Source organism: Triturus cristatus, chromosome 9, assembly GCF_964204655.1.
Source record: "Triturus cristatus chromosome 9, aTriCri1.1, whole genome shotgun sequence".
NCBI classification, from domain to species: domain Eukaryota; kingdom Metazoa; phylum Chordata; class Amphibia; order Caudata; family Salamandridae; genus Triturus; species Triturus cristatus.
In genome coordinates, this window is record NC_140592.1 from 487,298,811 (window position 1) to 487,316,034 (window position 17,224).

General features: G+C 42.7%; 1 protein-coding gene across 1 annotated transcript in view; it reads right to left on the minus strand.

The window, feature by feature from the left end:
• Positions 1-17,224, minus strand: part of NAALADL1 (N-acetylated alpha-linked acidic dipeptidase like 1) — a 362,700-nt gene that overhangs the window by 207,862 nt on the left and 137,614 nt on the right. Inside the window, exon 7 of the mRNA XM_085625455.1 lies at positions 2,089-2,193. Coding sequence (XP_085481581.1) covers positions 2,089-2,193 — 105 coding nt within the window. The remainder of the gene's footprint in view (positions 1-2,088; positions 2,194-17,224) is intronic.

Below are 17,224 nucleotides of genomic sequence, written 5' to 3' on the forward strand. Positions count from 1 at the left end.
AGTCCCACAGAGCACACCAGCCCACATTGTACATGAAGAACTGTGTGCCCGTTACATTATGGATAGGTGGGCTGTCAACCCTCTAGTTTGTTGGGTAAAGATCTGGTTTAAATGAGGAGGCCGCACTAAGTAGGCAGAAGAATGTCTCTCCCTGGACCATGGACTTAAAATTCCCTGGCTAAAATATGTAAAGGAGTCCTTTGTGAAAATTGGATGTGCAAACTTATTTGATAACCCCTCAAAAATAAGCACGCAGGATAAGGCACTGGTTAAGGACCGGTTCTTTAAGTATGCATTGATGCACCGGGAAGACAGAGAGTTGTCCAAACCGTCGGTGAGAGAACATTTAGTAGCCAGGTCCACCGAGGGCATTGAACCATACCTGTCCTGTATAAGTAGTGCCCACGATAGATTTTTAATGATTCGGTTCAGGCTAAATCTTTTGCATCACGTTTTAGCAGAGCCGGCAGGGTTTACACTGCATTCAGAGATGAAGGGGCCCTGTGGCTGCGACCACAGGTCTCCACAGGACACCCTTCACTTTGTTTTATTTTGTCCATTTTATCTTCATCCCAGAAGACTTTTTCTGAGGGGTATTTAAAAAAAAGTCAGATTCAAACAAGCACGGGTGGCACTTTTGTTTTTAAAATTGGCCCCAGATGCTTTTACACTCTTTTGTATTATTAATTTTTTAAGGACTGCATTTACACTAAGGACCACAAGGGGTAGTGTCAACTAAGCCTTTAGATGGGGTGGACCGATGAGAGACATGTTATATGGGATGTTTGTTCTTTTTTATCTATATATTTAAATTGTACCATGTAGATTTTAGATTGATGAATTGCTTCTTTGCTTTTAAAAAAAACAAAGTTTGTACTGTAACCTCTATTGATAAACTGTCACTTTGATGATATTTCTTATATGCCGAATAAAGAAGTACATAATAATAATAATAACTATGATAAGTACCTCATTTAAAGTGATGTCTAAAAATGTATTCTTGTTACTGCATTAGGTGAAGAACAACCCAGACTGTTAGCCACTAAGATGTAGAGGTGTATACTGTATGGTCAGTATGAGATGCTCAGTCAGGGTTATGTGTAACCAGGACAGGTGTGCCCATTTCAAATGCTTGTTGAGATAATGGGGTGGGTCGCCACTGGGATGGTGCCAGTGGGCAATGCCCTCGCTCCAGGTTATGTTCAACCCACTACATTAGGGGGCAAGATGATTTGCATACATGGGAGTGGTGGTACTAGACCCCATCCACCTGCTGGAGGAGTGGGAATGTTATGCAATGTCACAAAGTAATTCCAACAGCTTATGTATATTTCTAAATTGAGGCATAGTATTGAGTAGTGTGTGTGTGTTCCTTTTATAAAGCCAAGTACAGACTGGACAATCAATTATTGAGTGTTATTTCTGCGTACTGGTAAATGGCGAGTACTAGCCCACACCAACTCCCTTGAGTAAGCGTTAGACTGCTCTGCAACGCTACCCTCTGAGAGTCAAGCGCTACAATGGGGTGTTTGGTTCCCAGTGAAGGACAAATGTAGTCATGTTATTTGTGCAGCCATCCCAGATACTGCCTCGTTTTCCAACAATAGTAGCTAACTAAACTACTGTTGTAGAACCAGAACTGAAGTCTTTCATGCACAAGGAAGAGAATAACTTTTCATAGAGTTCAAGAACATCACAGCGACCATACACATTAGAGAGGAGTCTTCATCTCAACAGAGTCCATCAACTTCATACTTATCAATAGCTCTACAGTGATATCATTAACTTTGCAGAGAGTTCAGCAACATCACAGAGTTAAGTAAATTCCCTAAGTTCAGAATGATTAGAAAGAGTACTAAAGCGTCACATAAGGTTCCGAAACTGTAGAGAGACTTGGGCAACATTACAAAAAGTTCATAATTTGAGTTGATGTCAAGTCCTCCTAATGTAGCAGTTTTGAGCGACAAAACACTTGTGCCCAAAGGGTGTACACAACACACGATTAAATACACATTTCTGTGCCACTTATGCCTATCTGTAAGCTCATTTCACAGGCTACAAAAGCAGTCAAACAGCATGTCTACATACCTGTTGGGAGGAAAGGCCCCTTGATTCCGGAAGCCTGGTCCCAGGGGATAGTCACAGCCCAAGGATCCCTGCCATGTCTCATCAGCTTTGGGCCCATCCAGCTGGCTAAAGAAGTCAAAAGAGGTATGATCATAATATCATACAGGAACACACTCTGTATTCTATTGACATTCTATGCTTTTTTTCTGTCTGTCAGGGCATAACAATATGTGTCCATTCTTTTCATATATGAAAATAAAAAATGAGAAGTGAGAGACTTGTGGGCTGATTTAGGGGTTGGAAGACGGTACTCCATCCATCAGGGTGGCTGAGGACATTACCTCCCCCAACACTGAAGGACTACCATCCACCAACTCTAGAGATGACCGCCAGTCCAACAATCATCTCTGTACATTGAAAGGCACCGCCATTACAGCAGTTCTTTTCAAGGTACAAACATTTGGTGGAAGGCAGCTGTCAGTTTTGATGGCTATTTACCATAATTTTTCAAAAACAAAGAATCCTAAACAAACTCCCAAAGTGGAGTTTCTTTCTGAAAAACAAGAAGCTTCCAGATTGTTGGGGTCATTATTTTTTTCTGTATCTCACAGTCAGTTTTCACTTAGCAGTGACGGCCAGTAAAAATAAAGGCACTGCACCATTCAGACTAAAAAGGGCAGTGTAATGTTGTTCTTTTGACAGCCCCTACTCCTTTGGGACATCAGAGGAAGCTTTCTGTCAGTAGAGCCAACAGGGGATCTGTTAAGGGAAAAGCTTAAAGTCCGACCATCTCTAAATGAGGAGGGCGAACCCAGGTTTTGGCGGACATGGTACTCCTTCATGTTCGCGATGGAGCACCCTGTCTGCCAAGCTCTAGTTAAGACCCTTAGTGAAAAGTTTAAAGAGAGCATAAAAGTTGCTGAAGCAGAGCAAGAAATAAAACTATTGTTTCTTTATGTCGGAATACATTGGTATTTCAAGAAAGTATCTGACATTGAGGACATAATTCATCAGTTTATTGTTATGCTCTTGACATTTTATCCACGGATAAGAAATACTCCTTATATGCCACTAAATGATTGTAATTTGCGGACTGTATTTTAGCTTGCAATGTTTTTCGAATGTAAAAGTGGCCTTCTAAACATGTGGAATCATTCTTGTATTAATTACTTTTGTTGAAGTTTATATTACATGGTTTTGTATATGTGAAATAACGAATAATGTATGATGTTGCAAAGAATAATAGACAGGGTGGAATTTCCAGTAAAATTATTACAGTGCGAGATGGGGCTGTTAGTTGACTGGGGTGTGAGCCCAGGTCAAGCAGCAACCTAAATACTTGTCAGGGTGAGCACAATCCAACCCTAAATTAACCTGTGCTTAACCCTCTGGTATCTTGGCACAGAGCAGTCAGGATTCACTTAGAGGCAATAGGTAAAGTATTTGTGCCACCACATAAAAAGGATTCCACGCCAACTTAGACAAACAGGGTTATTGTTTAATAAATAAATCAAAACAACAAAAATCCAATCAGTAGAACCGAAGATTTGCAGTTTTAAATATTTCAGTGAAAATAGTGCCAAAAAAGCACAAAGCACCAACTGTGGATAGCTGGTCACGCTTGACTGGGACAAAGTCACAAGTTCAGTCTGACTGCAATGGAGCACGAGCTGGTTACAGGGATCCTGAAGGCCAGCTGAACAAAGTACCTTAAATATTGGTTTGCAGATCGTTGCAAGGAACTGTGTCGAAGATGCGTTGGACAGCTGAAGTGATTCATCGGTTCTGAGATGTGGTGAGTCCCACATCATCATTTAGGATCCCATCTACAAGGGCTTGCAATGCGAAGTCTGGCATCAAGGATGCATCGCACAGTTGGGGCAATATGTCGGTTCTGAGGAGAAGAAAGGCTGTGATGCGGAGTCTAGTGTTGAGGCTGTAGTTGATGAGAGATGTGAGAGCCTGCGCTGAGGATACATCTCGCAGCGGCGATTCCGATGGGGTGATGGGCTCCGATGCAGGTCTTTGTGGAGGTACCAATCCACACAGTAGCAGCAATGCGTTGGTTCTGCTTGGGGATGCACCGCGCAGCAGAAGAGGTGGTTATGCTGGATCCAAAGAGGCTGGCAGAGCTTCTTAGACCCACTTACAAGGATCCAGGACTGGGGTGGCACAGCTTGGCAAAGTAGACTCACAGATGGCAGAATCCAGGTGCTGGGGTCAAGGTTGTTGGAGACTTCTGTACCTGAGACTCAAGTCAGGAGGCCAGCCAATTAGCCCTTGGAGTCACTATGGGGTTCTGGGCTCAACAGATGCAGGCCCAGTCCTTCTCACCCAGGCAAGAGGGCAGCAGACAGCAGTATTTTAAAGCAGCAGTCCAGCAAAGTGGCAGTCCTTTCAGCAGCACAGCAGTCCTTCTATCTGGCAGAGTATCCACAGGTGAAGAAGGTGAAGAAGTGTATTGAAGAGTTGGTGTCTGAGGTCCAATATATATATATATACTCAAAGGATTCTACAGCTTAAATAAAATTATTGCTGCTTTAAATCCGTGGTTCGTGATTCCTTGGTGACTGGGTCGGCGAAAAAGCAAGCTGCAAGTTTACTAAGGACCAGGTGTGTTTATATATATATATATATATATATATATATATATATATATATATATATATTACCTACTGGCGGTCGCCAGTAGGTAGTTATAGTTAGGACCCCTTTTCCATAGGAAATCCGCAACATTCTATTTTGAATAACTTTGGCGCCGGTCGACGAATCCTCGCGAATTTTTCAAAATAGGTGGGGCGCTACGCTACGCTCCTACCCTGAAAGTCTCGGGGGGATTCGTCAAGCGGGGGCTGAGATAAAAGGGGGGTCCCAAAACGCGTTTTTCCCATGCATTTTTCCATAGGACCTTTAGACAGGGCTACAGCCCGAACGGCTGAACAGAATTACTAGAAATTTGGCAGAGAGGTAGTCCCTAGGTCAAGGAAGTGCCTTTTGTAGGTTTTGGTGTAAATCTGTTCAGTAGATTCTGAGAAAATAGCCTTTAAATCAATATATATATCTGAGCCAGCTTACGGTACGCTTACCGTAAGCTTACCGTACGCGTACGGTGGCGTGCGCGAGCGCGATTCTGATTGGCTGTTACATCTAAGTAAACATTCGAATCGGTCGAAACCAGGAAGCGGCGGCCGCCATTTTCTCTCTCGCACTCTGAGGGGGGGGCTGTAAATAAAGGCAAAAAACATATAAAGGGGCTGTTTAGACAGCGCCCATGCACATAGCCATGTTAGTTGAGTCCTCAAAGGCCAAAAACGGTAAATTTTTATTTTTTGAAAATTTCGCCGATTACGCTTACCGTAAAAAAAAACTCTGTGCATGGCATATTATTGTCATCACTTACAAATTAAATTTAACAGATTACCTTTCACAAGGAAGCGCATAATATGTCCTCCATGTGCGCACGGTGCGTAACGTGGGCACGCGGTGCGCGTAGCGCACTGCGTGCCCACCTTGCGTGTACGGCACTAACTGCGTAAAGTGGGCGCGCGGTGCGCGAAGCGCACCGTGCGCGCACGGAACGAACTGCGTTAAGCGGGCGTGCACGCCACGAATGGCGTAAAGTAACTTAGCATTTAAAAAACCGTACAAATTCACAGAAAAAACCATAGGTTTCACACACGTTATAGTTAGGAATTAGCATTTAAAAAACCTTGCAAATTCACTGAAAAAACCATAGGTTTCAGACATGTTATAGTTAGCGGAAATTTTACTGATAAAAAAGCAATGAAATTACCCCGTTATAGTTAGTGCAGGCAACTATAACTCATGCGACCGCAATCTTCTGCTGATGACATATGTGTCTTTATGAAAAATATATGTATAGCTAAAAATTTATGGAAGAAGACATGGGCAAATAAGTGTCTAAATACAGTATTAGCATCAGCAGAGGATTGCGGTCGCGTGAGTTATAGTTGCCTGCACTAACTATAACGGGGTAATTTCATTGCTTTTTTATCAGTAAAATTTCCGCTAACTATAACATGTCTGAAACCTATGGTTTTTTCAGTGAATATATATATATATATATTCCAATGGCCCAAAGCTTTATGAGGAAGCACTCGACAGCAAATGAAAAACCAAAAGGTTTATTTTCAACAAAAAACCAGCATTTGCATTCCAGTTAGCATTCATAGCGCCTGACGCGTTTCAAGGCTCCTGCCTTTTCTTCAGAGGCGACTTACAAGATGTGAATGTTTCCAGAGAGCTTTTTATTCACAGCTGCATGTTGTTTGTTAATTACTTTGCTCAGTGCGTTTTTCTTTTCAGTGCATGCTGGAATGAGTAGTTCAGTGCAATGTTAATCACGTCCTTTGTAGGTTCTGTTTAACCATTCACGCTTTTAAAATCCATTATTTTCTTTAGTGGGACCCAGAGTACAGAGCTGGTTAAAATTAACTCACTTGCTGTGCTGCAACAGGTATGGAAATAGTTTCCGCCAACAGCCTCTCTCATTTCGTGATGGTGCATTCCTCCACGACAGGGCTGCCGTGTGATTTATGTATTCCAATGGCCCAAAGCTTTATGAGGAAGCACTCGACAGCAAATGAAAAACCAAAAGGTTTATTTTCAACAAAAAACCAGCATTTGCATTCCAGTTAGCATTCATAGCGCCTGACGCGTTTCAAGGCTCCTGCCTTTTCTTCAGAGGCGACTTACAAGATGTGAATGTTTCCAGAGAGCTTTTTATTCACAGCTGCATGTTGTTTGTTAATTACTTTGCTCAGTGCGTTTTTCTTTTCAGTGCATGCTGGAATGAGTAGTTCAGTGCAATGTTAATCACGTCCTTTGTAGGTTCTGTTTAACCATTCACGCTTTTAAAATCCATTATTTTCTTTAGTGGGACCCAGAGTACAGAGCTGGTTAAAATTAACTCACTTGCTGTGCTGCAACAGGTATGGAAATAGTTTCCGCCAACAGCCTCTCTCATTTCGTGATGGTGCATTCCTCCACGACAGGGCTGCCGTGTGATTTATGTATTCCAATGGCCCAAAGCTTTATGAGGAAGCACTCGACAGCAAATGAAAAACCAAAAGGTTTATTTTCAACAAAAAAACAGCATTTGCATTCCAGTTAGCATTCATAGCGCCTGACGCGTTTCAAGGCTCCTGCCTTTTCTTCAGAGGCGACTTACAAGATGTGAATGTTTCCAGAGAGCTTTTTATTCACAGCTGCATGTTGTTTGTTAATTACTTTGCTCAGTGCGTTTTTCTTTTCAGTGCATGCTGGAATGAGTAGTTCAGTGCAATGTTAATCACGTCCTTTGTAGGTTCTGTTTAACCATTCACGCTTTTAAAATCCATTATTTTCTTTAGTGGGACCCAGAGTACAGAGCTGGTTAAAATTAACTCACTTGCTGTGCTGCAACAGGTATGGAAATAGTTTCCGCCAACAGCCTCTCTCATTTCGTGATGGTGCATTCCTCCACGACAGGGCTGCCGCTCCTACCCTGAAAGTCTCGGGGCGATTCGTCGAGCGGGGGCGGAGAAAAAAGGGGGGTCCCAAAACGCGTTTTCCCCATGCATTTTTCCATAGGGACCTTTAGTCCAAGGTACAGCCCGAATGGCTGAACAGAATTACTTGAAATTTGGCAGAGAGGTAGTCCTCAGGTCAGGGAAGTGCCTTTTGCAGGTCTGGTGTCAATCTGTTCAGTAGTTCCTGAGAAAATCAAAAGTAAAATCATATATATATGTGGGCGGAGCCTAACCACATATCTCATCCTGAGATCTGATTGGCTGTCAGCACGTCATCCAAGAAGTGTTGGCAGCCATCTTGGGACCAATATACATGATAGCACCTCATTAAAAAGTATTGCAGTTAATAGAAGGTTTTAAGCCTTTAGTTACATTATAAATCATTTGTTGATGATACCATACTCATTTTAGGAATTGTGGTATGTTCTAAGGTGATTTCACCATGTGAAAAAGCCTTCTGCTGGGATATCATGATTGAGAGAAAAATATTTTCTCATGCTTTTCCCACAGAGGTTTGGAAGGTGATCTATAAGCTAAACTGAGAGCATATTTTCTGTAAATTCACATTATCTTTCTCAGTCATGTGAGAATGAAGTCTGACATTCTCAGTAAAACATGTACATCCAACAAGGGCATAGACTGTCAGTTGATTCCTTTGTGTTCTACTGCAGCTTCCCAGAGTGTTCCAAAGAACAACTAGAGCGCTAACAGTCCTACTTATGGTAACGTATGGCACACCTGAAGCCATCTTGCTTGGATTAAAGTGGTAACTCTTAAAACATTTAATTTAAAAAGGAACAAAATGAGGGGGTTCATTTTTCAATAAAAAGTATGATTAGTGCTGCAGAAAGAAAAATTAGGGCACATTTTGAGTGACTTCTCAAATCCTCTTCTATTTCATTAAAAAATTCTGACATGCAGACTGAAACATGCACTTTCAATACCAGCAGCAGTTTTCCCTGGTGAGCAGTAGCTTTACTACAGTGATCTAATGAGCAAAAAGAGTGCTAACATTCTGAATTTATGGCAAATGTGTGACACATCTGAATGCCTTCTTGATGGAATCAAAGTAAAAAACTGAAAGTATTTCCTACTGAGGAGACTGCAGTAAATGAGGAAATTAGGAAACTTCATAACAAATAAGTCTCCCAAGATGGCCACCAGAGACAAAAGAGCCCAAATGTAGCCCAAATATCACCCAGATGTAGCCCAAGTATGGCCCAATGACAGAATGTCCCAGAGTGTTCTTAAAAACAACTAGAGCGCTTACTGTCTTCATTAAAACAAAAGTATGGCACACCTAAAGCCATCTTGATTGGAATAAACTGGTAACACTTAAAACATTTAATTTAAAAAGGAACACAATGAGGGGGTTCATTTTGCCATAGAAATTATGATTAATGCTGAAGAAAGAAAATGAGGGCACATTTCGAGTGACTTCTCAAATCCTCTTCTATTTCATTAAAAAATTCTGACATGCAGACTGAAACATGCACTTTTAATACCAGGAGCAGACTTCCATGGTGAACAGTAGTTTTACTACAGTGATCTAATGAGCAACTAGAGTGCTAACATTCTGAATTTATGGCAAATGTGTGACACATCTGAATACCTTCATGATGGAATCAAAGTAAAAAACTGAAAGTATTTCCTACTGAGGAGACTGCAGTAAATGAGGAAATTAGGAAACTTCATAACAAATAAGTCTCCCAAGATGGCCACCGGAGACAAAAGAGCCCAAATGTAGCCCAAAATCACCCAGATGTAGCCCAAATATAGCCCAATGACAGAAGTGTGCAAAGCACTTATTATTTTGTGTTTTTGCAGTGTTATATAGTGCAGACTTGTCAGGTATTGGAGTGCTTTACATGAGCATTGGTTACATCACACAAGAACAAATTCATTTTGGTTGTAGACATGGGGAGACTAAGTGATTTGACCAGAATCACAAAATGTCGAGCTGAAGCAGAAACTCCAACCTGGTCCCCAGTTGCAAAGTCTGCTGTTCTGGAAGTAACACCACATCCTCTCCCCTAAGTGCAACATTTAATCAAGTGGTCAACTGGATAAAAAAACATAAAGATAACAAATAATTTAAAAGTGCTTTGTCGCTATTTGAAAACTCAGAAAATATGTCCTTATTTTAGTCTTTTAGAGCACTAACCATAATTTTGATGCCAATAAGACCCTCTCATATATGTAATTTCTAAAGGAAATGCTCTAGGTATTACAGTTTTGATTACATCAAGATGACGTCAGGCGTTCCACACTTTTGTAATAAATATAGAATGTTAGCAATCTAGTTGTTCATTAGGATACTGTTGAGAGGCAGAGGCCAGGGGCACGGACTCTGAAAATTGAAGGCAGGTAGGAGGGTGCAAAGGCAACAATTTAACCACACTGAGCAGGCAGGAAGGGCCGTGGCAGCACAACAGACTATGGAGGGCAGTGGAGAGGGGGGCAGGGGCAACAAACCAACAATACAGGACTTTCAAGAGAGGCTGTGGCAATTTAATAGACCATTGTGGGCAGAAGGAAGAGGCAATGGTAGTACAACCATACATGCCAACAGACCCGATTCAGCCAGGAAACGTCCAATGTTTTTAAGCTCAAATGGGCTTTATTTGATCTGTCTCCTGTCTACAATCTCCTCTTTTTCAATGTAACTCAAAGGGGAAAATCAATACCCCAGTTTTTTTTCAAAATCTCCCTCTTACCAAGTTCAAAATGTTCGCAAGTATGGTACATTGGATCATGGAAGGAAATGGGGTAGGGACATGGACTTGGATAACAGAGGACAGGAGGGACATGGAGAGGTGCACCAAACTGACCCTGCAGGGCAGGCATCAGGGTTTGCAGCAGCACAATACACCACACAGGGCATGCGGGACGGGAGTGCAGCACAACAATTCATAGAAAGCAAGAGGGAGGGGACAGGACCATGCACATGGACAACAGAGAACAGAGGGGCAAGAGGCAATGGTAGCTAGCTGACCATAATGGACAGACAGGAGAGAAAGCTGCAGCATAACAGACCATAAAGGGCAGGAGGGACGGAGGGACGGATCAGGGGCATTACAATGGAACAGACAAGCCAGGAGGGAGGGAGTAGGGGTCTGTACATGTAAACAGAGGGCTGGGGGCAAGGGGGCAGGGCAGGAGCAGCAAGATAGCCATGGAGGTCAGGCAGGATAGGCACTACAAGCAAGACACACCATGAAGAGCAACAGTGAGACTGTGATGGCATACACACAGACCATGGAGGGAAGGTGGGAGGGGGTCAGGGGCAGCTAACTGACCACACAGGGAAGGTGGGAGGGGCCATGGCAGCACAGAAGACCATGCATGGCAAGTGGGAGGGTTAGTGGCAGCACAATGGCTATGATGGGCAAGAAGGAGGGTGCAGGGGCATGCACAAAGGACGATGGAGGATAGAAGGGAGGGTCAGGACCTGTGCACAGACAAGAAAGTTCAGGGGAAGGGGCCTCACAACAGACCGCACGGGGCAGGCAGGAGGAGCAGTTGCAGCACAACAGACCAGGGAGGGCAGAAGGGTGTGGCAGTACAATGGACCATGTGGACAGGAGGAAGAGGATGGGGGCATGGCAAGTGGACAGGCAGGGTGGAGGTGGCAGGGACAGGTTACAGTCATCTGACAATGCTAGGCAGGTGGGAGGGGAGTGGCAGCTCAACAGAACACTCAGAGGAGATAGGAGTGGCAGGCCCATGGAACATGGTGGGCAAAAAGGATGGAGCAGGCGCATGCACAAAGACATCGGAGGGCAGGGGGAAGGAGAATAGGGGCAGCAAGCTAAGCACAGAGTTTAAGCAGGAGGTCAATGATGGGACATAGAATTGGGCAATGGAGGGCAGGAGGAGTGGACTGGTACATCATACTAAATTGAGGGCAGTGGCAGCACATCAGACCATGCATGGCAGGAGGGAGGAGGCTAGTCCATGGATTCACACAACAGAGGATAGGGAGGAGGGGGATGGGGCAGCAAGCTAACTGTTCAGAGAAGGCGGGTATTAGGAACTTTATTGTTTTTAAAACGTGTGTCTGTGCGAACTAATTAAAATATGAACAAGTATGCAGCATAATCTCACTTTTATTCAGGAAGAAGAGGACGTTTGTGACTGTGACTCCGGGCTCACTTGGCAGAAACACCCCCTGACCCTCCACCCCCTATCGCAAAATGTAATGCCCGTGAAAAGGGTAGGTGAACACAGTGTTATATAGAACATAGTCCTGAGAGCACGATTGAAAATGAAAACTAGATATAGTGTATGGTATAAACTATACACCAAAAAGTGTGATATAAGATGAACCGGGCGTGAAATATAATATGCAATACATTGTGCGCAATGACAGATTCATTGGAGAGCGCGAGATAGCACAGGCACTAGCGCGTGCTATGCGATATGCGCCTTGGAGTGTAATATGCACAGGGCAGTGTTGTGTAACCTAACTAGTCTCTAAAGTTGTAATATAAAATATGTGCTGGGGAGTGTAACATTGCATATGCACTGTGACAAAGATATGGATCCCAGATTGTAATATGTATGGCATAGCACTGTGCGTTATAACATAGGCATCGAGGAAGGCACGTTAGATGGGGCAATATAACCCGTGCGAAGACAAGTGTGGCATGACATATTCACGGGGTGGTGTTACAGTGCACATGGGCTAGAGAGTGTCATAGCATATGCACTAGCTAGTGGAATACAACACAGAGGTGTGTGGCACTCAGCAGGCAATGGTGGGTGTAACACAGCATTGGGCTCTGCCAGGAGCGCGCTGTGACTCTCAAGTGATGTTCGTCCCCTTTCCAGAGAGTAAAATAAAAAGTATTACACATCCGGCAGTGGATGTGTGTTTTATTAATCGTGAGGGGGGTTTCTTGCATAGTTTTGGTCGAATTTTTTGGGAATCCCCTTGGAATGGCTTGGTGTGCATGTGTATTAAATGTGCCCGTCAATAGCTACCCATGTTTGTATAAATAAACAACAAGGGTGTCTACCGGGATTAGGCACGGTAGGGCATCAGACATGTCAGAGCTTCACTAGTGGTGTAAATACATTCCACGTGGATTCATTGTATGCATAGTCGCCCTTTAATGAATATCACGCATATCGTCATGGTGATAGGTAAGTACGGTTTGTCCAGCATGTCCTAGGTGTGTCTATAAATATATATTTTTTAAAAATAATAATAAACAGTGGCCGGCCCTGGGGATTGGGGTCAAAAAAATATAATTAGGAGACAGGCCCTGGGGGATGGGGTCATCAGGGCCAATAAATTAGAATAAGAAGGGGAACCACACAGCCCCCCTTCTTAAAAAATTAAAATAAATAAAAGACTGGCATCGTGCCGGAGGCGACGCCCCCTCCTTGCAGCACTCTGCAAACACGCCCCCTGGCGAGTTTTAAGTTGGGGAATTAATTCCTCTTCAATACTGAGGGTCCCTGAGGGCCAACTAGCCCAACAGGCATCTCCAGTATGCACCAGGGAGCTGCGCTGCAGACAGGTGTTCTGAGGCCAAGCCCCTTTTTACACCTCTCTGCAACGCAGCTCTGTGGCGCTTACTGGAGGTACCTAGTGGTCTAGTTTGACCCTAGGGACCCTTAGGATTCAAGGGGACTTAATCTCTCAACTTAGAACAGCCACAGGGCGCGTTTACACAGTGGTGAAGGGAGGGGACGGGGCCTGAGGTGACGTGTGCAAACACGCACTATGGCACGTTTTAAATTGGGGATATAATTTCCCTTCAATACTGAGGGCCCCTGGGGGCTAACTAGCCCACTAAGTGCTTCCAGTAAGCGCGACTGAGCTGCATTGCAGAGAGGTGGTCCAGGCCGTGCCACTTTTTACACCTCTCTGCAACGCAGCTCTGTCGCACTTACTGGAGGTACCTAGTGGGCTAGTTGGACCCTAGGGACCCTCAGGATTCAAATGAACTTAATCTCCCAACTAAAAACGGACACAGGGCGTGTTTACACAGTGGTGAAGGGAGGGGACGGGGCCTGAGTTAACGTGTGCAAAAACGCCCTGTGGCCTGTTTTAAGAGGTAGTTTTAATCCCCCTGCCCTAATATATACTAGGGACTTACAGAGGAGGTCATGCTAATCACAGGGGGACCCCAACGCATAATGTTCCCTAGTGTATGTAGGTGTTTTCACTGTATTCTAAGTGTCTTTTAACATAGCACTGGCTCTAGGACTGGTTAGTCAGACTCAGTTACCACCAGTATCCGTCTGAAAAAGTTGAGGGTACAGGATGATTTTGCAACAAGGCTTCTTTCTGCTCTTCTTTTTGTTCTTTCTGCACGTTATCCTTCTTCCTGCACTTTTCTTCGTCTTTGAGGACTTCTGTTGCTTCTTTCTGCACTTCTTTTTTTTCTTTCTGTGCATTTTTTCTTCTTTCTTCACATGTCCTATCTCTGTAGGCATAGTTAGAAATTAGCATTTAAAAAACCTTTGAAATTCACAGAAAAAACCATAGGTTTCAGGCACGTTATAGTTAGGAATTAGCATTTAACAAACCTCAGAAATTCACTGAAAAAACATAGGTTTCAGGGGTGTTATAGTTAGCTGGACTTTTCACTTGTACAAAACCATTGAAATTCCCCCGTTATAGTTAGTTCAGCTAACTATAACTCGCGCGCCCGCAATGCACTGCTGATGACGTCACATATTACATCACTCATGACATGGTCAGTGACATCACTCATGACATCACTGATGACATCTCAAATGACATCACTGATGGATTAGATAAAACGGTTGTTCCGTGATTTCGTAATTGATAACTCTTTGGTGAATGATGAGTATGATTTCAATTGTTCACGATGGAACATTTTTTGTTCAATGACGACCCAAAATGTGTACAAACAAGTATACAGAAATGGTAGAGAAATTGCTATGCCTTTTCAAATATATGCCACAGGTACTAAAATGTTTATCTGCACTTTCAATAATGAAGGAGTTTCATGTTAAATCAACTAACATATTGCACCAATGGCGGATATGAAAACATGGTTATTTTGTGAATTTCAAAGTGCAATGATACCATTCATGTGTTTGTCAATCATGATTTCAATTGACAAAGTTATCGTTATCTGAATAACATTTTGTGTTAAATACTAGAGTTACCAGAATGCTTAGCTGCACCCTTAAGGAAGTGATGTCATTATATTTTTTTAGATGTGAGTTTAAAAAAAAACCAAAACCTTTGAGTCACTGCTAGTCTCGTGAACAAGGTCTCCGCAGAGACTGAAACGCGTAGAGTTTTTTTGGAACTGGAATGCTGTGAATAAAGGAATTGAAATACACATTTACTGGCAAAGCTGCTTTCCTTCCGTGAGTGCGCGAGGGAGCCCCCACGGGGAAAATGAAGGTGAATTGATAACGGCTAGACCCTGCCGTACCTCGTACGCACCGCCACAAAGCGCCCATGACTCCTGAAGTGGGTCGTGTTGTGAAAAAATAAATAAATACATAAATAAATATATATATATATATATATTCCCAACTCAGGTTCTCACTTCCCAGGAACCTCTTTCAATAGAGCGCACTCAAAGCCATCAGCGTTTAGTAAGCCAGTTTCAATTTATTTTCGTCTCGACTGCATACGAGTAGACAAACGCGTTTCGGCGTGACCGCCTTCGTCAGTGTCTATTCGACAGTTTCATAATGAGCTTTTTTAAATAAAGTTTTCATACAATTCGTGGAAATAGAAAATAATTCGTTTTTAAATGAACATAGAAGAAGGTACTATAATGCAGACCCAGGTATCATTACTGCGGCGGCCATCTTTAAACGATCATTACATTTCATTCATGTCATGAAATCTTCTCTTGGATATATCGTATATGTATTGAATATCACTTGTTTACATTTCATTGTGATTATTATTCATCAATTATGAAATCCTATTGTAGCAATCCATTGCTACTAAATTAATTAGAATTTTTGACCGCATGTTTTTCATTACATATATATAATACCAGTCCTGGCAACAAGCAATGACAGGTGCTGACTCCATGGGAATGTAACACAGCAAGTTTATTCCAATAGATAGCCTAGACGCGTTTCAACGGCATGCCGCCTTGTTCACTACCATATATATATATGATGCCTTTCCTCTGGAAGATGGGAGAAGCTTCGAAAGGCATGCCTTTGAAGTGCACAGGCGCCCTGCCTTCCTTGCCCTTGCTCCAGACTAACTACAGGGGGTATTAAGTACTTTGTGTGGAGGCAGGACACAGCCTATTCAAGTGCAAGTGGGGCTATGCTCAGTTAGTTCCTCCTATCCTGCCAGTGATGGCCCCATCCAGGCACACCTAAGCTCCCTATTGGGTGTGGCTGTTTAGGAGAAATACAGAAAGCCCAACTATCAACTACACCCAGTCATGTGACCCAGAGACAGACACCAAAAGGCTAAGTCAGCAAAAGGCCAATTTTCTAAAGATGGCATTTTCAAAATTGTAATTTAAAATTCGACTTTATCATGTTTGGATTTTTCATTACCATCCTAAAGACACCAAATATGGATGAGTTACCTGCTCCCATTTGGAAGTTACAGCTTATTAAATGTAATAAGGTAACTCCAATGTTATCCTACATACGAGGTAGGCCTTGCAGTAGTGAAAACTGAATGTACATGTTTTCTACTACCAGAAAATATAAAACTCAAAAGTACATGCCTTAATTTTAAAATACATTGCACTCTGCCCTCTGGGCTGTCCAGGTCCTATCCTAGGGGTGACTTATATGTATTAAAAAGGAAGGTTTGGGCCTGGAAAATGGTTTATTTTGCCAGGTCAAAATGTCAGTTTAAAAACTGCACACACAGGCTGCAATGGCAAACCTGAGACCGGTTTAAAATGCTACATAGGTGGGTGGTACATGCAGTGCTGCAGGCCCACTAGTAGTGTTTAATTTACATGGCCTAGGTACAAGTAGTGTCACTTTACTAGGGACTTACAAGTAAATTAAATATGGCAATTTGGTATAAGAAAAATTATACCATGTTTTAAGGAGTGAGAACAAACACTTTAGCACTGGTAAAGTATGCAGAGTCCTAAAGCCAGCAAAAAAAAAGTCAGCAAAAGAGGAGGCCTGAGAGCACAAAGTTAGGGGGAAAACCGTGCCAAGGATGCCAGGTCTAACAATAACATTACGTTTTCATTTTCATGTTTTTTTAGGAATATTGTAGCTACTTTAAACACACCTGTTCAATGTACCTTTACCTTAAATCTAGTTTCTCAATGACTTTATTTTTTGGGGGTTTAAACCCCAACCCTTGACAGAAATGTACCCGGACATTCATGCGGATCATTGCCCCCTGCCCCTTAATAAAAATTGTAAATTCATAAATTGTCTATCTGTGGGGACAAATTGTGATTTTCATTGAGTGGCGAGAATTATGGTTTGGGTTTCAGTTTTATTTCATAACATTAACTGCACTTTAAATCTGTTTTAAAACTATCCGCACATACACACCCATCACAGCCCTTCGGCCTCAGTTCTGGCGAATACCGCGGGCCACTCAACGTGTAGTTCTTCTAATGTGAATAAATTGAGTACCACCAGTTTGGGTAATAATAAACATGTTATCTATCAAC